The sequence below is a fragment of the Agelaius tricolor genome, unplaced genomic scaffold, assembly GCF_023055355.1.
Source record: "Agelaius tricolor isolate 1412-34295 unplaced genomic scaffold, bAgeTri1.0.p SCAF_43, whole genome shotgun sequence".
Lineage (NCBI taxonomy): Eukaryota > Metazoa > Chordata > Aves > Passeriformes > Icteridae > Agelaius > Agelaius tricolor.
In genome coordinates this window covers 2,018,565-2,044,574 of record NW_027269303.1, presented here as the reverse complement: position 1 = coordinate 2,044,574, position 26,010 = coordinate 2,018,565, and the positions used below count along the sequence as shown (strand labels likewise).

Sequence of the window (26,010 nt, the reverse complement as noted above, 5' to 3'; positions counted from 1 at the left end):
AGGATCTGCTGCAAGGAGTCCCTGGGGAGCCTTGCTCAGCAATGGCCCTGGGGGCTCCTTCATGCTCCCTGCAGGGACTGCAGGTTTTTCAAAGGACTTTGGCTTTGGCTTTTGCCTTGCAGTCTCTGAGAGGTTTCTGCAATCATGGCCTCCAATTATCTGCTGTAATTCGTCCCTGGAGAGGCTTTGTCAGTAACAACACTCAGTGGGGCTCATTAATACTTCAGGGTACTTCAGTTATTTGGAGGTACTTGGTGTTTCCCTTTTGATACAGACTCTGTGAGAGGTTTGTGCAATCATGGCCCCAATTATCTGCTTTAACGAGTCCCTGGAGAGCTTTGTACTGACACTCAGTGGGGCTCATTAATGCCTTGAGATACTCAAGGTTTTTAAGGTACTTTATGGATTTAAGAATACTTTAAATACTTCTAAGGATTTTCCTTCCCACACTGTGTCTCTGAGAGGTTTTTGTGCCATCCTGGCCTCCAGTTCTCTCCTCCAAGGAGTACATGAGGAGCCTGTGTTGGGTATCTTCCCCCTTTCTGTTTTACAACAAAGATGGAACTGAAAGAATTTTGTAAGACTTTCTAAAAGCATCCAAACAAACATGGGACAATTAACAATACAACAACAAACACTAAGAGAATTAATAGTCCTCTTTTAGCTAGATATCATCCAACCCTTTAGTCCCTTAGATTGGAAGAGTTTATTGACCCAGTCTTTGTTTTTCACTTGAAGCTTCTTGAACCCTTCCTTCAGTACCTGAATGCTCTTGTGGATTGACTGGCTGTGGCTGGAGAGGTTCATGCAGCACATGCCCTCAGAGTCTACACAGCCATGCCCATGTGCCCAGAGTCAAAACTCTATCGCTGTTCTGCAAGGTGGCGTGTCTGATGGTCTCTGTGTCTGAGAGCAGCCACTCAATGTGAGGGAGGCAGCATTGGTTTGCTTACTTAACAGGCACCCAGGATGGTCTGATTGCCCTAAAGCTTTAGCTGCAGCCACCCAAGGTAGTCCAAACTGGGGGTGCTACCATCCGATACCTGGATTAAAGCTTTCAAAGCCATCTCTTTGATATCATCCAATACTTCTCTGGGGATACCTGCTGCTTGATCATCTGGTAGGCTGTGTTGTCCTTCTCCAGCTAGATGGCTGATTGTCAATTCCACCCTTGCCTCGTTATTAGCATAGTCTGCTATTAATTGATTTAGTAAACACTTCCATCCCCCTTCCCACAGGGTGTATTCTGTAGGTGACAACAACATGGTCATAATATATTTTAAATTATAGGGGGTTAAAGCATGTGCTGTAAACATGGCCCTCATTAGGCCATTAAAACAAGGTAAGTCCTTCCTATGGTCTTTAGCTGCCCTACACAGCTCCTTGATTTCCCTGTAAACCACTGGCTAACAGCTGGGATTCTGGCCCCTTCTTTCATAACATACTGGGGCAATGAGGAGTTTCGAGACTATTTGCCAATCTCCTTCCTTAATTGCTTCTTTCCTAGGGATCTTCTGGGGTTGAGTGGCGAGGTGGCTCTGGGGAATCCAAACTGTCTTCTGGGGAGGAAGAATAACTTGGAGCAAAAACATTTGGATTAGAAATAGTGTGACAGTTGGGCTTAGTATCTTTGACCATGGGGTTATATTGTTGCTGGAGGGTGAGGCAGAGGGCGCTGCCATTTTGTCAGGTGTTGGGGAGGAAGGGCCTTGATTGAGGATGGCGGACTCCTGGGGTGGAGTTTTGGAGGCATGGCCCAGGGTGAAGGTGGAATGATTGACAGTGGGGGCGTGACCCGCAGTTGTGGGGGTGGAGTCTGGAGGTTCATTCAGGGCGGAAGAGAAGGCTGTGGTAGCAGGAAATGGAGGAGCCAAGATGGAGGGAGGATGGTCGGGCTCCCGAGCCACATTCAGGCTCCTTCCGTCTTGAGTCTCCAGGGCATGATGCTCCAAGACTGCGTGGCCATTGCCATCTTGGACCATCATGGAAGGTCTGAGAAAGGCAGGTTTGAGGGGAGGTCCCCAGTTAGGAGTGACCAACGGATTGAGTTTTCAACACATTGCTTGCTGGTGAAGGGTCTCAAGGATGGTGTGGAAGATGGGGAGCATGCAGGGTGCAATGGGGTCCCTTTTAACTCCAACAGAGTCCCAAAATTCAGTGGTATGGATTTCATCAGCAGAGGTGTCTGGAAAATTTTTAATGATCCACCTCATGATTGATTTTAATTCATACTTTGAAAATATTGTGTCATGATCAGTTAGAATTGAAGCATCCATGTATGCTCCTTTCTACTTTGGACATCTGGCTGCCCATTTTTCTCTTTCTCTGCCTTATGGGGAAGAGCCACTGGAACACCCAAAATCAATTATTGGACATGTGTGCATATTGTAAAAACACAGTGGCAAAATGGGCAATAAATGTCTTGCATTTCCCCAAACCCACCTGCAATCCTATGCAGGTGAAACCATCATTGTCCCTGCTGATCCTGTGCAAGGTCCCTTGAAGCAACGATGAATCCACTGGGCCCGGCACAATCCAAAATCCCAGGGAGCGCTGGCCTATCCATCAGCCAACCCCAGCTGACGTGACTGACACAGGGAGCCCTGAGTGTCATGGTCCCTGTTCGGGCGCCAAAGGTCACAATGAGGGTGGCTGTGACAAACCTCTCTGGTTCCCTGACTTCAGGGAGAGGGTGGCAAAAACGAAAAGGAGAAGGATCAATGGAGTTGTTTAAAAGGAACATTAATAACAGGGTGAAAAGCAATAAACATGGAGAAGTCGAGCACAGTATGAGGGGCAGGATCCAAAGACCCAAGACAAAGGGGAGCAACGACATGTACACTTGGGGGTAGAAACACTCTAGAACAATAACCATATAGGGGAAACAAGTAACCAATAGGGGAATAGAACTTGGACAAGTTAGCATAACAACACTAAAGGCTTTTTGGAGAACTTTCAAGCTCACCTTAATTTAAACAAATGATTCCCAGGGCTTGAAACTTATGCCCAATGCTTTTGGGGTAAAATCTGTCTGACTCTGAGTTACAGCCAGGCTAACTCCCACACTGCTGCTTTGCTCTGGCCCCTTGGGACCATGCAGCCCAACAGAGCCACAATGATGTCCTTGGTTCCACGAGGCTGCACAGTGTCACAATGGTGCCTTGGATCCATGGTGCTCTGCAGTGTCACAATGGCCCCTTCATTTCACAAGGCTCCTAAGTGTCACATTGGTCTGCATAGGAAGGAAACCACGGAGCCCTTGTGTTTCAGGAGCTGATGAACAGCAACCACCAGAGGCCAAGGCAAGCCTGACCTGTCTGTCCTGGCAGGTTTGCTTGGAACAACCCTTGGATATTTGAAATTATGAATGTGAAATCCTAATTTTAGACATTTGTGCCTGGAGAAGGATGATTTTTACATACAAAGAAAAGCACAAGAGCCCTTTCCAGTGTTTGGAAAACAGGTGAGTTCTGGCACTCAGGAGTTAAAGACCAGCCAGACCTGTCTGTCCTGGCAGCTTTTGTCTGGGAGCAATCCTTGGATACACAGAAATTTGGAGCTGGAATCCAAATTTTGGCCATGGATGCCTGGAAAAGATGGACAGTTCTTTTCCATACAAAGGAAAGCCCAGAGCCCCAGTGTTTCAGGGGCAGATGGGAGTGGCCTTCCACATTCCAAGGTCAGCCAGACCTGTCAGGTGACCCCTGGGAGGCCAAGGCAGCCACACCTGTTTCATGTTCCCTTGGTTCCACAGGGCCCTGCAGTGTCACAATGGTTCTCTGGCTCCCATGAGGCCCTAAGGTGTCATAATGGCCCCTTGGTTACACAGGTCCTTAAGGATCCTAATGGTCTCCATGGTTCCACAAGGCCCCATAGAGTCATGATGCTCTATTGGTTCCATGAAGCTTGGCTCTGTCCAATGGCCCCTTGGTTCCATTGGGGCCCAGTAGTGCAACAATGATTCCCTTGGTTCCACAAGTTTCCATAGTGTCACAATGGCCCCTCCCTTCCATGAGGCCCCGCAGTGTCACAGTGGTCTCCATGATTCCATGGGGCCTTGCAATGCCACAATGCTCTCCATGGATCCACGGTGCCCTGCAGGATCACAACGGCCCTTTGGCTCCACGAGGCCCTGAAATGCAGCAATGGCCTCTTGGTTCCACAAAGCCCTGCTGCTTCACACTGGCCCCTTGGGACCATGTGGCCCAGCAGAGCCACAGTGATGTCCTTGGTTCCACGAGGCCCCACAGTGTCACAGTGGCCCCTTGGATCCATGGTACCCTGCAGGGTCACAATGTTCCCCTTGGTTCCACAAGTTCCTACAGTGTCACAGGGTCCACAAGGGCCTGCAGTGTCACCATGGCCCTTTGGCTCCACAATGCCCTGCAGTGTCACAATGGTCTCCATAGGAAGGAAACAAGTGAGCCCCAGTGGGGCAGGGGCAGATGAGAGGCAGTCACCAGAGGCCAAGGCTGGCCAGACTTGACTGTACGGGCAGATTTTGTCCGGGAGTAACCCTTGGATATAGGGAATTTTAGACCCAGAATCCCAATTTTGGCCATGGGTGCCTAGACAAGAAAGACAGTTCTTTCCCATAGGAATAAAAGCACAGAGCCCCAGTGCTTCACGGTCAGATGGGAAGTGGCCCTTGACATGCCAAATTCAGTGGCACCTGTCAGACAGCCCCCAGGAGGCCAAGCCAGGCAGACCTGTTCCATGTTCCGTTGATTTCATGGGTCCCCACACTGTCACAATGGTCTCCTTGATTCCATGAGCTCTGGCAATGTCACAATGGCTTCTTGGTTTCAGGAGCCCCAACAGAGTCACAAGGGCCCATTGGCCCCACACAGCCCCGCTGTCAAACAATGGCTCCTTGTTTCTATTTTAAATCAATCACAATCAAAGCACAGTTTGATCATTGATCCTTGCTTCCATAGGGCCCATGATTTGCACAATGGTCTCCTTGATTCCATGATTCCTGGATTCCACAGTCTCACCATCGTTTCCTTGGATCTCCATTGTCACAACTGAGCCATGGCTCCATGAGGTTCCGTAGTGTCACCGTGGTCGCTGTCAGAGGCTGGATGAGATCCATGTCCCGAGACACCTTGGGATGCTTGGAATGCCCGTGTGGGGCCAGGGCCGGGTCAGGCCTTGGTTTGTGGTGGGACAGAGCCCCGGCCCCAGCCCTGGCCTGGCAGAGCTGCCAATCACACAGCAGGGGCGGTGCTAACCCAGCTCTGATTGGCTGAGCTGTCAATCAATCAATCACACACCAGCAGCTGGTGCTACCCTGGCTCTGATTGGACAAGCAACTGGCAGTCCCACCCCAGGGGCGGGGCCATGAAGGCCCAGGGGGTTAAAAGCCGGAGCACAAGGCCAGCCCAGGGTGTGGATCCTGCCTTCTGCTGGGGTTCCTCTGTTGGTGATGCTGGAACCCCAGCAGTTGGTGCCCATGTGTGTGTCTTTCTATGGATCTTTTGTCTTTCTGTTGGTCTCTGTTTCTTCTCCTTCTAATCCTACTTACCTGGAACATTTCTGGGTAACTTAAAATCTTAAAGGTTAAAGTTTTTTAGGTTAAATGTGTGGGAATCCAGGGCACAGGGAATATTTCTCTGTCTGCTCTGAGGAGTCCTGTCCCCCAGAGAAACACTGCCTTTAACCTTCACCCATGGAGAGGACTTCCAGGACTTTGAGACAGATTAGAATTTACCAAAGTGGAAAATAGATCAGAGGGTAGTATTGTATTTCACCAGGGTGAGAAATTTAGGTTTTGGGATTTTTAGTATGGTGTAGATAGGAAGCAAGATGGAGGAATTTGGGTGTAGTCCCTGTCTTCTTCGTCTACTCCCTTTCCTGCAGTGTTTGTGGCAAAGGGTCACTGGTCAAGGAAAGCACAGTGCAGAGGTTATGTGGACAGTCAAGGGATGAGTTACTAGTAGATAAGTAGAAATAATGTCCATTTTAAGAGATAATTGGATGAGACAACTTTTACAGACCTTGAAACTGTACATTTTGGGGCCATTTTGAGGAGTTTTTCCAATGTGCTGAGCTTGGTGTGGACAGAAATGCAAAACTTTAGATAAGATAACCATTAACAAGAAGCTGAAGACCAATAAAGTTCCATGTGTGTCCTTTTACCTGGCACAGAACTGCTACAGAGGGTTTCCCCCATCCAGGGAGCCCCCAGAAAGGCCCAACATAAAACAAACCTCAATGACTGGTGCGCTGACAATGTTTGTAATAAGTTGGCTTTCTTCCATAAAGTTGTTCACTAAAGGGTGTTGTCTTAATTGGCCAATCATGTGAAATGTGTTGATTAAATGACCAATGAGGTCCAACCGTAGCAAACCAAGATATAAAAGAAGAGGATTGAAAAAACAGGTGACTTTTAGCCCTTAGCCTTCTGATCTGAGTCTGTGTCATCTCTGATTCAGTGGTGACATTTGGGGATCTGTGGGGGCTATTGGGGATCCTTTCTGCACCTCGTGACCCAACAGGAGCTTCTCTAATAAACTTTACCTGAAGCTCCCACTGTGCCCATGACAGGAGTGTGAGTGTCTGGGACATCCCGGCTCTTTGGCAGCCTGGGCACTCCTGGGATGTCACCATGGAGCCCCCGTGAGTGCCTGTGACAGATGGGTGCCTTTGCAGCCCAAGGTGCCCTGGGATGTCACCATGGAATGGCTGTGACTGCCTCTGACCCCAGGGCTCTTTACCATCCCCAGAGAGCCCTGGGAGGTCTCCATGGAGCCCCTGTCTCTGCCTGTGACATTCCAGCTCTGGAACAGCCTGGAGACTCTTGGGAAGTCCCCATGGAACCCCTCTGGGTGACTGTGACAAATCTGATCCTTAGCAGGCAACCATCACCAGCCCGTTTCTATAGTCAGTTTCCATGGCAACCATCCCCAGGCCCCTGTTGCTATGGTCAATATCTAGGGCAACCATCACCAAACCCCTGTTGCTATGGTCAGTTTCCATGGGAACCATCACCAGCCCCCTGTTGCTATGGTCAGTCCCTTGGCAGCTCCATGGAGACCCCATGGCAGGGGTGGTTGCCATGGACACCAGCTCAGGCCTGCAGCCAGAGCCCGTTGCCATGGCAACCATTGGCAGCCCCCATCCCCAGGCTGATGGGATCCCAGAAGCACAGAATTGGCTGAGCTGGGAGGGACCCATCAGGATCCTCCAGTCCAACTGCTGGCCCTGCACAGGACACCCCAACAATGCCAGCCTGGGCCTGGCAGCGCTGGCCAAACGCTGCTGCAGCTCAGAGAGCCCTGGAGCTGGGAGCCTTCCCTGGGGAGCCTGGCCAGGGCCCCAGCAGCCTCGGGCCAAAAACCTTTTCCTGACATCCAACCTGAGCCTGCCCCGACTCAGCTGCAGCCGCTCCCTCCACTCCTGTCCCTGGGCACCAGAGGGAAGAGGTTCCCACAGCCCCAGCCAGGGACCCTCTCCCAAGGCTGCTGCCATGGCCACCAGGGCTGCCACCAGCTGGGATGCTCGGTTTCCACGGGCCGGGCTTCAGGAATGGGATTCCCCAATTTCCTGCTCCCGCTAAAACCGCGCTGCCCTCGCTGCCCTCCCGCCTCCCATGGAAAGCACAAAAGGCAAAGATCCTGGGCTAGGACAAGAACATTTATTGGAACAGCAACAGCTCCTGGCAATGACCTGAGGTGGGAGTGAATGTAATGACAGGGCCATGGCCAGACACTCACGTTCCTCCATCCCACATCATGTCATTGGCAGGGGCAGGAAAAGGTGCAGGTGACTTCCTAGCATGGATCACAGGGAACATGGATCACCAGGGCTCTTCCCAATGTGGGTTCTCCCATGGGGAATGAAGCTGGAGTGGTGCATGAAGCTGTTCCTGCAATCGAGGCATTTGCAGGCCTTTCCTTACTGGTGCCTCCGTTGGTGTTTTGCCAAATGAAAGCTGCTGGTGAAGCTCTTCCCACACTGGGGACACTCGTAGGGCCTCTCCCCAGTGTGGATGCGCTGGCGGTTGAGGAGGGTGGAGTTGTGCTTGAAGCCCTTGCCGCAGTCAGGGCAAAAGAAGGGCCTCTCCTTGGTGTGAATCCGCTGGTGTTGGAGGAGATGGAAGTTGGTGTGAAACCTCTCCTGACAATTGGGACACTCGTAGGGCCTCTCCCCAGTGTGGATGCACCGGTGCCTGATGAGGTGGGATTTCTGCTTGAAGCCCTTCCCACAGTCAGGGCAGCGGAAGGGCCTCTCCTCTGAGTGAATTCGCTCATGCAGGTGGAGACTGGAGCTGGTCTGAAACCTCTTCTGACACTCAGGACACTCGTAGGGCCTCTCCCCAGTGTGGATGCGTTGGTGGATGATGAGGGCAGAGCTGCAGCTGAAGCCCTTCCCACACTCCCCACACTCGTAGGGCCATTCCCCAGTGTGGATCATCTGGTGGCTGATCAGGGTGCTGCTCTGCCTGAAGCTCTTCCCACACTCCAAACATTTGTGGGGCTTCTCCCCATCATGAAGCTGCTCATGGGCCACCAGCTCTGAGCTCTGGCTGAAGCTCTGTCCACCTTCCTGGCTCAGGGTGGGTCTTTCCTCCTCGGAGCACCCTTGGCTGGGTTTTGAGCCCCTTCCCCTGTGGATCTCTGGGACTTGTCCTCCCTGTTGGAATTCTGCACTGCAGAGCCACTCAAAATGGCCTCTTCCATGAGGTTCTGCCACAGGGATTTGCCCTCCCTGGTCTTCACCCTCAGCTTCTTCCCTGGGGGAGGAAGGCCAAGGAGAGGATGGGATTTGCCTCCGTGCCAGAGGGAAGGGGAAGGAGATCCCCCCAGTGCATCCCTGGCAGGACGGGGTTGGCAGCAGGGTTGTCCTGCAGCTGGGGGCTGTGCTGGGCTGGGAGATGGAGCAGGAGACAGGGGGAAAGGGGCACTGACTTCCTCCTCACCTGCCTGGGGCTCCTGGGGCACCTTCTTCTTCCTCACAGCCTCCTCCTCCATTGAGTCAAGGTTTGGGAATGGGAAATCCTGTTCTGGGAACCAAACAAAGGGTGTACATGTGGTCTTTTGTACAGGATTAAAGGGAAACCTGGGGGAGAGTCTAAACTAGAATTACAATTTAATAACAAAATGAAGATCAAGGCAATGCTACAGAAACACTGCCTTAAACTGACAGAGTCAGGATATAACCTGACACCCTGTTGCTGCTCAGGGTGGTGGCTGCAGTCCCATGAAATGGTGGCTGCAGTCCTGTTGGAGTGATGAACGTGATTCTGTCCAAGCAGTGATCCTGTAGAAGGGTCTGGTCTTCCTCTGAAGGTCCAGTGGTGGTTCTGGAGCTCTTGTCCTCTGGGAATCCAGTAGGCAAACTGCTCCTGGTGTTGCAAGGCTCAGCTTATATGCAGGCAGGAATGCTTGGATCCTCCCCCTGGGCGGAGCATTCCACAATGGGATGATGGAATTTTATCAGCCCTGCAGTGACACTCAATGGCCCATTCACAGAAGATATCTCCCCTGGAGGGCGTTATCAGGGCTGAGTCATGGAAGAGATCAAGAACACTGCCCCACCTGTTTCTAGCAGTTGATGAAGATGGGCATTGAAAACATGCATTTGGTTCCATCTTACACTGCAGCCTGAAACAGTGGGGGAATCCCTGCTCAGGGGGTGAACACCACCCCCCTTACCCAAACTGGCTCAGGTGTAAAACCCCCACCCTGGGAAGGCCACACACACAGGGGACAATGTCACACTTGCCCTGCCCCAGGGGAGGTCTCTGTCCCTGTCACTCTGTGGCTGTCCCCCCTTTTCTCTTTCACAGGCCGGGGGCTTTTCCAAATCTAAGAATAAGTTTTTTCTTTGTCCCTGTCACCTTTGTGACATCTACACAGAGCTTTCCCTTCCTTTTAATAATCTTTTCATAAAAGAGGTATCGCAATGTATTGGGCCGAATTTCCACTTTTCTTATATTGGAACCTGCCAGCAGCTGAGCTGGAGCTGTGAAGGACCAATGGATTTTGGAATTGCCACAAAATTGCTTCTATTGTCAATTTATTAAATTTTGGGATTTGTTTGCCTTTTCACCACAAGTGACTTGTGGGAAGAGCAAATTCAAGGCATTTTCTGTAGGGTTAAGTTTGATTTTTGTCAAGAAACAACTTTACTTTGTCCAGTGCCCAGAGGATGCTCAAGAGGTCTCTGTTCCACTTGCCCTGGGGGATGCTTGGGAGGGGTTTAGGGGGTTGTCCCTGTCCCTGTCCCCCCAGGCCATTCCCCAGGGGGTGTCCCTGTCCCTGTCACCCCAGGCCATTCCCCAGGGCTTGTCCCTGTCCCTGTCACCCCAGGCCATTCCCCAGGGGTCTCCATCATTCTCACCCCAGGGAATGCCTGGGGGGTCTCCCTCCCTCTCTCCCCTGTGCCGGGGGTGCTCGGGGCAGTCTCTGTCCCTCTCAGCCCAGGGCATGCTCGGGGCTCTCTGTCCCCTGGCCCTGGGGGATGCTCGGGGGGTCTCCATCCCTCTGGCCTCAGGCAATGCCTGTGCAGGGCTGGGCACCAGGGGCTCTGTGTCCCTCTCACCGCTGAGGTTGCTCGGGGCTGGGGGGGCTCTGCCACCTTCTCACCCCTGGGGAGGCCGGGGGGGTCTCTGTCCCTCTCAGCCCTGCTGGGACCCCACCCAAACATCATCGGGGTCACAGGGACAGAGACACCCCCAAAGCCCCAGAAGGGCTGAACCTGGGATTTGGGTTGGGGCTGAGGATTTAGGAAGGGGCTGGAATTGGGGCTGGGCTTGGAGTTGGGGCTGAGATTTGGATTAGAGCTGGGATTGGGGTTAAGGCTAGACATGGGATTGGCTTTAGGGCTGGGGTTGGGATTGGGTCTGGGGCTAGATGAGTCTGGGACTAGGATGTGATTTAATACAGAACTGTGAGTGTGTCTGAACATGGAGTGAGATTGAGACCAGGGTCAGGGTCAGGTTTGGGACTGAGCTCACCCGGAGCAGGACATTGGGGATGTCACTGCAGGATGTCCCTGGCATTGTCCCAGCCCTCCCCAGACACCTCCAAACATGGGGGGCAGCTGGGTGCCCCAAGATCCAGGCGCTCCCACGCTGCCCCTCAATACCAGGTGAGCATTCCCTGATGGCAGCCCTGACTGTGACCCTTGGGGCTCGGGGATCAGCCCTCACATCCCTGTGGGAGCAGCTGCAGACAGGATGAGAGATTTCCCCCCTCTCTTTCCTGAGGAAGGATGAAGCCTGGCTGCCCTTTTCTTGTGGTGCCTCCTCCTCTCCTCAGCTGAGGATGTCAAACTCCCCAGGAGCAGGAAAATCCCCATTCCCTGTTTGCTTCTGGCTGCAGCCTGGAATATCCACCCAGAATGAAAAACTTTCTGACAGCCCCGCTGAATGACAATGGCAAAAGGTTTGTGAGAAGGGGAAGAAATTGTATTTTGATAGGAAATAAATATGCAAAATTCTTTCTTTCTCTCATATTCCTTTCAGTCAGTTCTGGTCTGTTTTCAGAGTGCCACCTTCTCAGCTGATTGTGTTTGTGTCCTCCTTTCTCTCCTGCCTCTCTTTGCCTGCTCTGTTTCTCTCTCAGTGTCTCCCTTGACCCAGGGCAGCTCCCACAAAAAGACCCTGCCCTGATTTAATTCCCAATCCAGGAGCTACAACAACCATGGGTGAAGTTATGAAGGCTGGCAGTGAAATGTCACTGTAAGATCTTGCTCCACTTGGCTTTTGGCTCCTTCTTGAGAGCTTTGCCTTCCAGGGCAGGAACATCTTTTCCTGGCTAGGAACTGGAATTCCAGCCCCTGGCAGTGTGTGCCATGGATCCCAGAGGGGCATTCCCGAGGCTGCCAGGGTGCTGCTCCTGCCGTGCCTCCCAAGGAGCTGTGCAGGGCCAGGGGACAAGGGCCAGCAGCTCTGTGGGCTCCCAGAGCACACAGCAAAGGTGGCTTTGCTGGACATTTCCCAGCACCTTCCCCGCTGGAAGCAGAGGGAGGGAGGAAATGGAAGCGAGTCCCCGACAAAATCTTGGAAGGATTGGGCTGGGAAAGGACCCTGCCCATGGGTTACGATTTCGCGAGGGAGAGACGCCTCTGCCCCAGGGAAGGTGCGAATGAGACCATGGGAACGCAACCTGTGGATCTGCTCGAACTTGGATTGAACTGAACAAGAAATGGGGAGGAGAGAGGAAGAGAAAGAAATAGGGAAGAGATCTCAGAGAGAGAAAGAAATAGGAAAGAGTTCTCAGAGGGGGAGAAAGAAAGAGGAAAAGGCTCCGGCCCGGACTCCGCAGCTCCCGGGGACACCGCAGGGCGCAGCGCCTTTCACAATTCCAGCCAATCAGAGGAGGCGCTGGACAATTTCCAGCCAACCAGAGCTTTTCTCGCCGATGACTCACCGGTTGCCAGGCGGACCCGCAGAGCCCAGCGGCCCCGGAGCGGAGTTTGGGGCTCGGGCCGGGGGCACGGATCCGCCCCGGGGGGGTCCCCGAGCCCCCTGCCCAGCCCTGGGGCCGATCGGGGGCTCCCCCACCCAGCAGCCGGGGCTGCGGGGCCGCGGGGCAGAGGGGTGGGAAAGGGGGGTCCGGGCTGGCAGCGGAGGAAATGCGGGAGGAAGAGGAGGGAGAGGAGGAGCAGGAGCGGGAGCGGGAGAATCCCGGCGCTCGCAGCGCCCGCACGCTGAGCCTGCAGCAGCCCCTGCCCCGGGAGCATCGCCCCCAGCCCGAGCCGCAGGTGAGGGCGAGGCCGAGCTCGCCCCGGCTCCAGCCAGGGGTGTCCGGGAGGATTTTTTTGGAGCGTGTTCGGAGCCGGCAGATCCCGGACTCGAGCCCCGGGTATCTCCGGGCTCCCTAAGAGGAGCTTTTTCGGGGACAGAGGAGCCGCGATCGCCCCTCGGGAGGGTCCCGGGGGTCCACGTGGGGATGGCCCGGTACCGACGGGGCGGGACATTGGTTTTGGGGATCCCCGTGAGAGCCGGGGCTGTGGAACGGGGGACCCCCGGGGCGGGGAGAGGGGAAGGGGCGATACCGGAGCTGGGGCACCCCCGGCAGCCCGGAGATGAGGCGGGGACGGGACCCCCTGACCTTGACAGGGGCGCGTCCTGGGGTGACTTCATGATGCTCGTGCCCCATCGGTCTGTTTAGCCCAGAAATGAGTTCTGCACCTTTAAGGCTGGTTCTGAGAGCCAAGGGGCGGAGGAAGAAGCCGCAGTTTGTTTTCAGACACTGCACTCACTCCTCCACATTTTGGCTCCTGGATGGACAGAGGGCGGGACAGAGCTCTCCTTTGCTTTTAGTTAGTTTTTAGCTCTCTGAGGCAGAGAAGTTCCCTGGACTGTGGTTTTTTCTTTTTCTTTGGAGCTGTTTAAACCTGCTCTGGACTGAACACCCAGAACACCACTGGCATCTCCCACCTGTGGCCCACCGGGCTGAGCCTGGGTCGCGGCATTTCCAATACAGGAGGGACTGATAAGAGACTGATAAGAGACTGACAAGAGACAGATAAGAGACTGATAAGAGACTGATAAGAGACTGATAAGAGACTGATAAGACACTGAGTGAGCCAAGCCCCAGCCCAAGGAGGGACTTTTGGAGTTTGTCACCTATTTTCCAGCAGCAGGAGGTTTTATTGCTTAATATTGTTCAATTTTTGTGCTGTTGAATGCTTTGCCTGTTAAATAAAGTGTTTTTTTCACTTTTCTCCAAGGAAATCATTTCCCGAACTGGCTGAGGGTGGGGCTGCTGAATCTGCATTCTAGAGGAAACCCCTTTCGGGAGTTTTCTCCCAAAATTGCCCTAAAGCAGGACAGGGTGGTGGGAAGAGGGGGGAAGCCCAAGTGGCTGGATTGAGGGGAGGCTGGAGAGGGGGACCCTGGGACTCCAAAACCCCCCAGCATCCCTTAGCAGGACCCTGGAGAGGGGGGATCCCCAGGACCCATGAGATCCCAAACAGCCCAGAGACAGGGGACCACCAGAACCCCAGAGGGATGAGACTGGAAATGGGGCACTCCTGGTGACTTTTTTCTTATACACTCTTGATTTTTGGAGGTTTTTATGGACATCAGGAGACTTCCAGAGATGGACTTGTGTGGGAGGAATCCCCAACCCAAGGCATTCACACCTTGGTTTTCCCCAAATCAGTATTTCCCCCAAACCTTCCCACACTGACATCCCCATCTCTCCTGCTCTGGGTGAGCTCAGTCCCAAACCTGACCCTGATCCTGGTCTCAATCTCATTCCATGTTCAGACACACTCACAGTTCTGTATTTATTCTCATCCCAATGCCGGACTCGTCTAGCCCCAGACCCAATCCCAACCCCAGCCCTAAAGCCAATCCCATGTCTCGCCTGAACCCCAATCCCAGCTCTAATCCAAATCTCAGCCCCAACTCTAAGCCCAGCCCCAATTCCAGGCCCTTCCTAAATCCTCAGCCCCAACCCAAATCCCAGGTTCAGCCCTTCTGGGGCTTTGGGGGTGTCTCTGTCCCTGTGAGCCCGATGATGTTTGGGTGGGGTCCCAGCAGGGCTGAGAGGGACAGAGACCCCCCCGGCCTCCCCAGGGGTGAGAAGGTGGCAGAGCCCCCCCAGCCCCGAGCAGCCTCAGCGGTGAGAGGGACACAGAGCCCCTGGTGCCCAGCCCTGCACAGGCATTGCCTGAGGCCAGAGGGATGGAGACCCCCCGAGCATCCCCCAGGGCCAGGGGACAGAGAGCCCCGAGCATCCCCTGGGCTGAGAGGGACAGAGACTGCCCCGAGCACCCCCGGCACAGGGGAGAGAGGGAGGGAGACCCCCCAGGCATTCCCTGGGTGAGAATGATGGAGACCCCTGGGGAACGGCCTGGGGTGACAGGGACAGGGACACCCCTGGGGAATGGCCTGGAGTGAAAGGGACAGGGACAACCCCCCCAAACCCCTCCCAAGCATCCCCCAGTGTGAGAGGGTCAGTGACCCCTTGACCATCCCCAGGGCACTGGACATATAAAGTTGTTTCTTGACAAAAATCAAACTTAACCCTACAGAAAATGCCTTGAATTTGCTCTTCCCAAAAGTCACTTGTGGTGAAAATGCAAACAAATCCCAAAATTCAGTAAACTCACAGTAGAAGCAATTTTGTGGCAATTCCAAAATCCATTGGTCCTGCACAGCTCCAGCTCTGCTGCTGCCACATTCTGATAAAAGAAAAGTGGAAATTCGGCCCAATACATTGAGATACCTCTTTTATGAAAAGATTAGGAAAAGGAAGGGAAATCTCTGTGTAGATGTCACAAAGGTGACAGGGAAAGAGAAAAAAATTATTCTTAGATTTGGAAAAGCCCCCAGCCTGTGAAAGAAAAAAGGGGTGACAGCCACAGAGTGACAGGGACAGAGACCTCCCCTGGGGCAGGGCAAGTGTGACATTGTCCCCTGTGTGTGTGGCCTTCCCAGGGTGGGGGTTTTACACCTGAGCCAGTTTGGGTAAGGGGGGTGGTGTTCACCCCCTGAGCAGGGATTCCCCCACTGTTTCAGGCTGCAGTGTAAGATGGAACCAAATGCATGTTTTCAATGCCCATCTTCATCAACTGCTATAAACAGGTGGGGCAGTGTTCTTGATCTCTTCCATGACTCAGCCCTGATAACGCCCTCCAGGGGAGATATCTTCTGGGAATGGGCCATTGAGTGTCACTGCAGGACTGATCAAATTCCATCCTCCCATTGTGGGATGCTCCACCCAGGGGGAGGATCCAAGCATTCCTACCTGCATATAAGGTGAGCCTTGCAACACCAGGAGCAGTTTGCCTACTGGATTCCCAGAGGACAAGAGCTCCAGAACCACCCCTGGACCTTCAGAGGAAGACCAGACCCTTCTACAGGATCACTGCTTGGACAGAATCACGTTCATCACTCCAACAGGACTGCAGCCACCATTTAATGGGACTGCAGCCACCACCCTGAGCAGCAACAGGGTGTCAGGTTATATCCTGACTCTGTCAGTTTAAGGCAGTGTTTCTGTAGCATTGCCTTGATCTTCTTTTCTTATGAAATTGTAATTCTGGTTTAGACTCTCCCCCAGGTTTGCCTTGAAACCAGTAAAAAATTCAATGCGCTCATCCCTTGCTTTCCTCCCAGAACAGGATTTCACATCCCCAAACCTTTGCCAGATGGAGGAGGAGGCTGCAAGGAAGAGGAAGGAGCCCCGGGACATTCAGGAAGGTGAGGAGGAAGTCAGTGCCCCTTTCCCCCTCTCTCCTGCTCCATCTCCCAGCCCAGCACAGCCCCCGGCTGCAGGACAACCCTGCTGCCAACCCCGTCCTGCCAGGGATGCACTGGGGGGATCTCCTTCCCCTTCCCTCTGGCACGGAGGCAAATCCCATCCTCTCCTTGTCCTTCCTCTCCCCAGGAAGGAGCTGAGCATGGAGACCAGAGAGGAGAAATCCCCAGGGCAGGACCTCATGGATGAGGCCATTTTGAGTGACTCCAGGACACAGGAATCCAATGGGGAGGAAAATCCCCAGAGATCCCACAGGAGGAGGGGCTCCAAACCCAGCCCAGTGTGCTCTGAGGAGGAAAGACCCACCCTGAGCCAGGAAGGTGGACAGAGCTTCAGCCAGAGCATGGAGCTGGTGGGCCATGGGCAGCTTCACGATGGGGAGAAGCCCCACAAGTGCTTGGAGTGTGGGAAGAGCTTCAGGCAGAGCAGCACCCTGATCAGCCACCAGATGATCCACACTGGGGAATGGCCCTACGAGTGTGGGGAGTGTGGGAAGGGCTTCAGCTGCAGCCCTGCCTTTATCATCCACCAACGCATCCACACTGGGGAGAGGCCCTACGAGTGTCCCCAGTGTCAGAAGAGGTTTCAGACCAGCTCCAGTCTCCTCCAGCACCAGCAGATTCACACAGAGGAGAGGCCCTTCCGCTGCCCTGACTGTGGGAAGGGCTTCAAGCGCAACTCCACCCTCATCACCCACCAGCGCATCCACGCTGGGGAGAGGGAGAGGCCCTACGAGTGTCCCCAGTGTCAGAAGAGGTTTTACACCAACTCCGATCTCCTCCTGCATGAGCGGATTCACATGGATGAGAGGCCCTTCCGCTGCCCTGACTGTGGGATGGGCTTCAAGCGCAACTCCCACCTCATCAGGCACCAGCGGATCCACACCGGGGAGAGGCCCTACAAGTGTGGGGAATGTGGGATGAGCTTCAGCCAGAACTCTAACCTGATCTCCCACCAGAAGACCCACACCAGGGAACAGCCCTACGAATGTGGGGAATGTGGGAAGAGTTTTAGGCAGAAGTCTCTCTTGATCTGCCACCAGAGGATCCACACTGGGGAAAGGCCATACAACTGCGGGGAATGTGGAATGACCTTTAGTAGGAAGACCCAAATGATCATCCACCAAATGATCCACACAGGGGAGAGGCCCTACCAGTGCCCCGAGTGTGGGAAGAGGTTTCACACCAGCTCTCAGCTCCTCCAGCACCAGCGCATTCACACGGATGAGAGGCCCTTCCTCTGCCCTGACTGCGGGAAGGGCTTCAAGCACAACTCCACCCTCGTCACCCACCGGCGCATCCACACTGGGGAGAGGCCCTACGAGTGTCCCCAGTGTGGGAAGAGCTTCACCAGCAGCTCTCACTTGAGCAGACACCAATGGAGGCATCAGTAAAAGAAGCCCTGCACATGCCCCAACTGCAGGAAGAGTTTAATGCACTGCTCCAGCTTTATCCCCCATTGGAGACCCCACGTTGGGAAGAGCCCTGGTGATCCATGTTCCCTGTGATCCATGCTGGGAAGACACCTGTCCCTTTTCCTGCCCCTGCCAATGACATGATGTGGGATTGGAGAACATGAGGGTCTGGCCATGGCCCTGTCATTACATTCACTCCCACCTCAGGTCATTGCCAGGGGCAGGAAAGGGACTCTCTCTCTCTCTCTCTCCCTGAGGAAAAGGGTGTCCTTTCCAGATAGGAGGAAATACATTGCCAGGAAGAACTAGTTGTTGATGCTGTAGTTTTCTCTGTAAATAGTTTTACTTATCCCTTCTGTTATCAATATTGTTTCTGTTCCTGTTTGTTCTTTATCTCGTTGCAGTTCCCAATAAATTGTTCTTATCCCAGCCCGGGATCTTTGCCTTTTGTGCTTTCCATGGCAGGCGGGAGGGCAGCGAGGGCAGCGCGGTTTTAGCGGGAGCAGGAAATTGGGGAATCCCATTGCTGAAGCCCGGCCCGTGGAAAGCGAGCATCCCAGCTGGTGCCAGCCCTGGTGGCCATGGCAACCACCCCTGGCATGGGGTCTCCATGGAGCTGCCAAGGGACTGAGCATAGCAACAGGGGGCTGGTGATGGTGTCCATGGAAACTGCCCATAGTAACAGTGGGCTGGTGATGGTTGCCTGCTAAGGATCAGATTTGTCACAGGCCCTCAGAAGGGTTCCATGGGGACATTCCAAGAATCTCCAGGCTGCTCCAGAGCTGGAATGTCACAGGCAGGGCTCCATGGAGACCTCCGAGGGGTTTCTGGGATGGTAAAGAGCCCTGTGGTCAGAGGCAGTCACAGCCATTCCATGGTGACATCCCAGGAGTCCCCAGGCTGCCAGAGAGCTGGGTTGTCCCAGACACTCACAGGGGTTCCTGTGATGGGCACAGTGGGAGCTTCAGGCAACATTTATTAGAGGAGCTCCTGTTGGGTCACAAGGTGCAGAAACGATCCCCATGCTCCCCATAGATCCCCAAATGTCACTGTGGAATCAGTGTTCCGTGGTTTCTTTCCAATGGAAAACAAGCATCCTTATCCTCCAGGTGTCCATGTCTGAAATTGGGATTCCACCTCCAAAATTCTGGATATCCAAAGGTTGCTCCCAGGCACAATCTGCCAGTACCATCAAGCCTGGCTGGCCTTGGCCTCTGGTGACTGCCCCTGCAACACTGGGGCTGGGTCCTTCCCTTCCCATGGAGATCACTGGGACACTGTGGAGACCTCATGGAACCAAGGGGATCCTTGTGGCACCACTGGAGCCCATGGAACCAAGGGGCCATGGTGACCCAGCGGGGCTTCATGGAACCCAGAGACCATTCTGGCTCTGTGGGGCCTGATGGAACCATGGAGACCATTGGGACCCTTCAGGGCCTGGTGTCACCAAGGGGGCATTATGACACCTCAGGGCCTCAGGGAAGCAAGGGACCATTGGGACAATGTGGGGCCCCATGGAACTGAGGGTACATGGAACAGGTCTGGCTGGCTTGGCCTCCCAGGGCCACCTGACAGCTCTGGCTGATGTTGCAATGTCAAGGAATGCCTCTCATCAGCTCCTGGAACACTGGGGCTCCGTGCTTTCCTTGCTATAGAAAAGAACCCTCCCTCTTTTTAAATGTCCATTGCCAAAATTGGTATTCTCTCTAAAAATTTTCCTATATGCAAGAGTTTCTCTCAGAAAAAAACCTGCCACTTCTGGCTGGCCTTGTCCTCTGGTGGTCACCTCTCTTCTGCCTGGCAAACACTGGGGCTCTGTTCCTTCCTTCCTATGGAAAAGAACCAACCTTCATGTCCAGGGTCCATGGCCAAAATTAGAATTTGGCCTCCCAAATTCCATATATCCAAAGATTGGTCCCAGACAACAGTAGCAAGGACAGACAGGTCAGGCTGGCCGTGTCCTCTGGTGATTTTCTTAGACTCTGAGCTGAATGCTTTCAGTTGAAAAAAACTTGGAAAGGGCCCAGAGATCTCCCAAGAAGCGTTTTTGAGGACTTGGGCACATATGCACTATATATGGACAAAGGAGCTCTTGGCTCTGTGCTGTTGGGAGGGTTTGGCATCATAGAAGTGATGTTCTAAGAGAAGCTGCTAGCAGTTTCCTCCACGTCTGACAAAAAAACACTGAGTAATTATCTTTGAGAATTGACAATCAGTTAAACCAGTAAGGAAACTGTACATGCCTCTGTGAAGACACATGTTAAAGATGGGAAAGCCTGGGAGAGTCTCTTTCCCTTCTGGCTGGCACAGAGGTAACAAGGCCAGCCCAGCTCCCCATCTCAGCCAGGGTGGGCCATGTGGGTTCTCTGCTTGCTTTTTCTACGTCTCTTGGGCTTGGGATTGAAGGCACTTGAGATGACAGTACGTGTTCAGACTCAGGTGTTTATTGTTTCTTACCCATGTTACATTCTTAAGGCATGAGGTCTGCACTCTTTCATTAGCAGGGCACAAAATGGCTAACTATATCTTGTTACAAGGTCTTTTGGGGCTAAACTATCCAATTAAGAAAAGATATCTAATTTATTTTCCCTTTTAACCAAGTAATTGATCATTTGAAGCCTGCAATGCAGACTTTTATGTCCAATTACAAAATACCACCCAAACCCATGAAGAAGAAGGAAGAAGAAGGTGAAGATGAAGGAAGAAGGTAAAGAAGAACAAGCTGTCTCCACCCTAACACCTCCATATATATGGCTTCATATTTAATATTATCTTCTAAAACCCCGAAGTCTTAAGATTTTTCTGTGATATTATACACTTCTAACCAACTACACACCCATAATCCCAATGCTATTGATCAATTTTGGAAGCCTTCTCCATAGCCTCAGGTCAAATGCAGTGTTCTCTTGCAGGTCTGTGCCTTTCAGCAGAGAAAGTTTAAATTTCTCAGCATCCAGGGTTCCAGCAAGGCCGGGCGGCTCCTGCCGTGGGGCCGGGCCCCTTCCCAGGGACCCCGCCAGGCCCCATCGGCTGCCGGGCAGGGCAGGGGAGGCCACGGGGCCGAGGCCGGGCCGGGCCATGGCTGCAGTTGGGAACATCTGGGCCCTGCTGAGCCCTGCCCCGCCGCCAGCCCGGGCCCAGCCAGGATCCACCGGGCCCCAGGAGCAGCCCCGGGCCGGGCCAGCTCGGCCAAGATTCTGCCACCCTTGGGCTTCAGCCGCAAGCCCCGGGCAGGGGCAGGAGAAGCCATCGGCCCCCGGCCGTGCTGCTGCTGTGCTCTGGCCTGGCTGCTGAGATCCTGGCCCTGCCCCAGCGCCGCCCATCCTGACACAGCCCCAGCGCAGCCGCTGCAGAAACCTCCATCGTAAAACAGCTCCGGCCGCAAGCACCGAGCCCGGCCGGGGGCATGGAACCATCTGCAGGCCCCGGGTGAGATATGAACTCTTTCAGTGCTTCCATCCTCCCTCCAGTGAGAGAAAAGGACAAACTGCAGGCACACAGAGGAGCAACATGAAGACACCGAGGTCAATGAAGGGGAAGTTGAGTCCCAGATGGAAGGGATGAGGAGATGCCTTGATCTTGGGGCTGAAATCCTCTTGTAAAGCTATGGAGAAGGGTGTAATTAATATATCAGACTCTCTTTTTCCCTATAACTAATTGAAAATATGGGGAGATGACTTGTTCAGCAAAAACCTCCATGCTAAAGTAGGCAAATGCTGAAGTAGCTGTGATCCCATGAGAAGTTTAAACAGAGAAAGAAAGAGTGGTGACACCCTGTGCCCTCAGGGAGAGAAGAAGATCTCTGTTGTCAGAGATGAAGATGATTTCAGAAATAGATGAAGAGAATCTTTGCTCTTCAACAGCTCATCTTTAAACTCATACCCCCTTAGTTGACATGGCCCATAAAAACCGCTGTGCGAAAAGCTATGAAAAATGGAAGGGACTTCACAATTGCAGATTTTCTGGGCAGCTGCTCTTCGTGGGAATTGAGAGCCATGGGAGAACTGTTTTCTTATAGAGAAGTCTCCATAGCATGAAAGCGAGACTCCTCTCCCTAAGTGAACTGAAGAAAGACTGTTCTAGATGGTGTAAACTGACTGAAACTTTCAGTCTCCTTGCATTTGTCTCCTTGCATTGTCAGTAAGAAAGAAAAGGTTGTAGGAAGAGGAGAAGTGTTCTGATTCTTATTACTCTTTCTTCTATTTACTGGTAATAAACTTTTCTATATACCCTTTTAAAATTTTGAGCCTATTTTGCCTTTCTCCTAATCCTATCTCACAGCAGGAAATGAGTAAATATATTCCAGTGAGTGCAATGGTAATTAGCCAACACTGATACCACTGCACTAATAGATGCATTGGCTGAGAAATCTCAAATTAGCAAACCAAAAATCACTCCAGATACATTCCTGATAAACTGCATAAGAGCAGAGGGAAATCAAGGCAGAGCCATGGTTTGTCAGGATTTGCTGCATCCTGATGAGCCCTGTGGTGCATTTGGAGCTGAGCCGTGGAACCTCAGGGCCAGAGAGGAGATTGCACAAACCTTTCCAGGAGTCAAAGTAAGAGGAAAAACCCCAAAGTGTCTCAAAGCATGAATGGGCCCCACTGAGGTCCATGCCCAACACAGGCTCCTCATGGACTCCTTGGAGGAGACAATTGGAGGCCAGGATTGACCAAAAACCTCTCAGAGTTTCAATGTGGAAAGGAAATTCCAAACTACCTTAAAAAATTTGAGAAGCTCAAAGCATTACTAAGCCCCACTGAGTGTCAGTACAAAGCTCTCCAGGGACTCATTAAAGCAGATAATTGGAGCCATGATTGCACAAACCTCTCATAGAATTTGTATCAAAAGGGAAACACCAAGTACCTTCAAATAACTGAAGTACCCTGAAGCATTAATGAGCCCCACTGAGTGTTGTTCCTGACAAAGCCTCTCCAGGGACTAATTACAGCAGATAATTGGAGGCCATGATTGCAGAAACCTCTCAGAGACTGCAAGGCAAAAGCCAAAGCCAAAGTCCTTTGAAAAACCTGCAGTCCCTGCAGGGAGCATGAAGGAGCCCCCAGGGCCATTGCTGAGCAAGGCTCCCCAGGGACTCCTTGCAGCAGATCCTTGAGGCCACTGGGATGTGGGCTAGGGGGGGATGCTGAGGGCAGCACAAGGGGCTGACAGTGCCCAGCCTGGCTGGGGCTGGGCCAGGAGGCCCCAGGGCCTCAGGACAAGGTGTCTCCTCCCAGCCCTTGCTGGCACAGACCCTGCTGTGCCCCAGGGCACCAAGACTTGGCTTCTCTTTGTCCCCACCTGTCAGCACTGCCTGCAGTTCTCTGCTCTGCCTGGGGCCTGGGGACACTTGCTCAGTCCTGTCCCTCTCTGGGACCCATTAAAAGTCCAAGAAACTTTGGAGTTGGATTCTGACTTGGAGTTCTGGAGAGGTTTCTTCAGCTCCCTCTCAGGGACTGATGTTCAGGGCCTGAGCACAAAGGCCCAGAGGCTGATTAAAGTCCTTGTGCTGTGTCTGTGCTGCTGAGCTGGGCTGGGCTCCTGGCACAGAGGCAGCTCCTGGTCACCAAGAAGAGCTTCAAAAGCACATTTCTCTGGATGAGCAGCTCTTGTGCCAGCCCAGCAGGGCTGGGGCACTGCCTGCAGCCAGCCCGGGCACAGCCCAGAGGCACAGAGAGCTTCAATCAGTCAGGGCTGGGAAGGGGCTGAGAAGTGCCTGGGGCACAATCACTGCCAGCCCTTGGCACAGGAACCTCTGGCTGCAGGACAATGCAGCTGCAGCTCCTGGAGCCATCTCCTCAAGCTGGAACATCCCAATGCCTGCAGAGCCTGTGAGTACAACTCTGGGTATTTCTGGTGCAGGGGAGGTAAAATACTCATGAAGATCTGACATGCTCAAGGGTTCTGATCAGTCATAGAATATTTCCAAGTCAATGATTTCAACAATAACAACAACATTTCCTAAGACTTTTTAGTCAGTTTCCTAGTACTGGAGAATGGTGGGGGGCGGGGAGTGGGGTGGTGGGGGGGAGTATATTAAAGGTTATGTATTTTTAAGTATTAATTTTGAATAGTGCCTGAGACATCCAAAGTGTTGCCTTTAGTGACCAATAGGTTCACAGGAGATCCCTAATGTGCTTTCAGCCACTCTGCCCATGGACAGCAGCAGCATCACCTTTGCTGGAGCCATCAGGCTCAGTCTGAGCTGTCCTTTCTCCAGGCTGCAAACAGAACCTGCCCCGAGCCAGTTCCCTGCAAACAGGCAGGGTTCTGTAGGGCCAAGGAGAGTGCACAGAGATTTGGGGTCTGTGGGTGCTGGCAGGGAGAGATCAGGCACAGGGAAACCCCTGCAGGAGGAAAATCTGCAGGAAGCAGAGAGAAGATCAGGCAATGAGAGAAAACAAAGCCCAGCAATGCTGTGGCAGGGAGAGTTTAGAGATGCCCACAGGAGCCCCTACAGTGCAGCCCCTCCCTCTGAACAAGCCCCCTCCCTCCTGTGCCCCAGCCAAGCCTCTGCCCTCAGGGCCGGGGCTCCAAGGCGTGCAGCCCCTCCTGTGCAGGCAGAGCTGCAGCAGAGCCGTGGGGCAGCTCTGCAGCCCCGGGCCCAGTTCCCTCTGCAGAGCACAGGGCTGGGAGCAGCTGCCCGGCCCTGGGGGCTCTGCCAGGGGCACAGCTGGCTCAGGGTGACGCTGTCCCCAGGGCCCGGCTCTGGGCAATGCTGTCAGGGCAGCCAGGGAAGGAGCTGCATCTCCCTTCATTCAATGCCATCATAAGGACACTTGGGAGTCTCCCTGAGATTTCAGTCCAAGCTGGGAGCTTCAATCCAGGGTGCAAACCTGTCCTAGAGCATCTCTGAGTTATAAGATTGGTGGGGAAAGGCAGAGGTGTTGTGACACTGAAAATGCTGCTGGGTTGGTGAAATGAGAAACGTGAATCCTTGGCTACAAATGTGGAGCTGGGCTGTGGTGGATTCATCTGCTCTCAGCAGTGCCTCGTGGCATTTTAGGGAAAACATTGCATGGTGATCATCCTCCACCTGAGAGAGTTTAAAGCCCAGATAAACTCTGAACAAGTCAGAATGTCAGACAATTTCCCCTCCATCTCTTCTTATCACATTGACTCACAGAACTTGCTCTGTTCTCCCTTAGTGCAGAAAGAATGTTGAGGGTTTCTCATATTCAAGAATACCAGGAGACACATGGGAGGGGCCTAAAAAGAAAACCTCAGTCCTCTTAAACACAGAAGCATTTAATTTATAATCAAATTAATCTGTGTAGGTTACAGAGGAGGGTGTATGGGAAATGGCTTTGATTTTGGTTACAGGTATCTCCTCTAACACTTCACTGTCCCTTTCTCCACAAACAGGTGCCCATGTGCAGCCGCAGCAAATGTCAAACAGCAGCTCCATCAGGCACTTCCTCCTGCTGGCATTGGCAGACACGCGGCAGCTGCAGCTCCTGCACTTCTGCCTCTTGCTGGGCATCTCCCTGGCTGCCCTCCTGGGCAACGGCCTCATCATCAGCGCCGTAGCCTGCGGCCACCACCTGCACACGCCCATGTTCTTCTTCCTGCTCAACCTGGCCCTCAGCGACCTCGGCTCCATCTGCACCACTGTCCCCAAAGCCATGCACAATTCCCTCTGGGACACCAGCAACATCTCCTACTCAGGATGTGCTGCTCAGCTCCTTTTCTTTGTGTTCTTCATGTCAGCAGAGCTTGCCCTCCTGACCATCATGTGCTACGACCGCTACGTGTCCATCTGCAAACCCCTGCACTACGGGACCCTCCTGGGCAGCAGAGCTTGTGCCCACATGGCAGCAGCTGCCTGGGCCAGTGCCTTTCTCTATGCACTGCTGCACATGGCCAATACATTTTCCCTCCCCCTGTGCCATGGCAAAGCCCTGGGCCAGTTCTTCTGTGAAATCCCAGAGATCCTCAAGCTGTCCTGCGCCAAATCCTACCTCAGGGAACTTGGGCTCATTGCAGTAAGTTCCTGTTTTGGTTTTGGTTGTTTTGTTTTCATAGTTTTCTCCTATGTGCAGATCTTCAGGGCTGTGCTGAGGATCCCCTCTGAGCAGGGACGGCACAAAGCCTTTTCCACCTGCCTCCCACACCTGGCCATCGTCTCTCTGTTCCTCAGCACTGCAGTCTTTGCCTACCTGAAGCCCCCCTCCATGTCCTCCCCATCCCTGGATCTGGCCCTGTCAGTTCTGTACTCAGTGGTGCCTCCAGTCCTGAACCCCCTCATCTACAGCCTGAGGAACCAGGAGCTCAAGGCTGCAGTGTGGAGACTGATGACTGCATGTTTTCAGGGACATTAACCTGCTGGCCAATTTCTGCAAAGCACTTGTAAAAAAATCATATTTG

The 26,010-nt window shown here is 53.2% G+C and overlaps 2 protein-coding genes across 2 annotated transcripts in view; both read left to right on the top strand.

The window, feature by feature from the left end:
• The window catches only part of LOC139604076 (uncharacterized), a 1,261,625-nt gene that overhangs the window by 733,081 nt on the left and 502,534 nt on the right, over window positions 1-26,010 (top strand). Inside the window, 1 exon segment of the mRNA XM_071455063.1 lies at window positions 16,547-17,560. Within this exon segment, the coding sequence (XP_071311164.1) occupies window positions 16,547-17,560 (1,014 nt within the window).
• Window positions 25,032-25,964, top strand: LOC139604043 (olfactory receptor 14J1-like). The gene has a single exon (XM_071455031.1). The coding sequence runs from the start codon at window positions 25,032-25,034 to the stop codon at window positions 25,962-25,964; it is 933 nt and encodes a 310-aa protein (XP_071311132.1).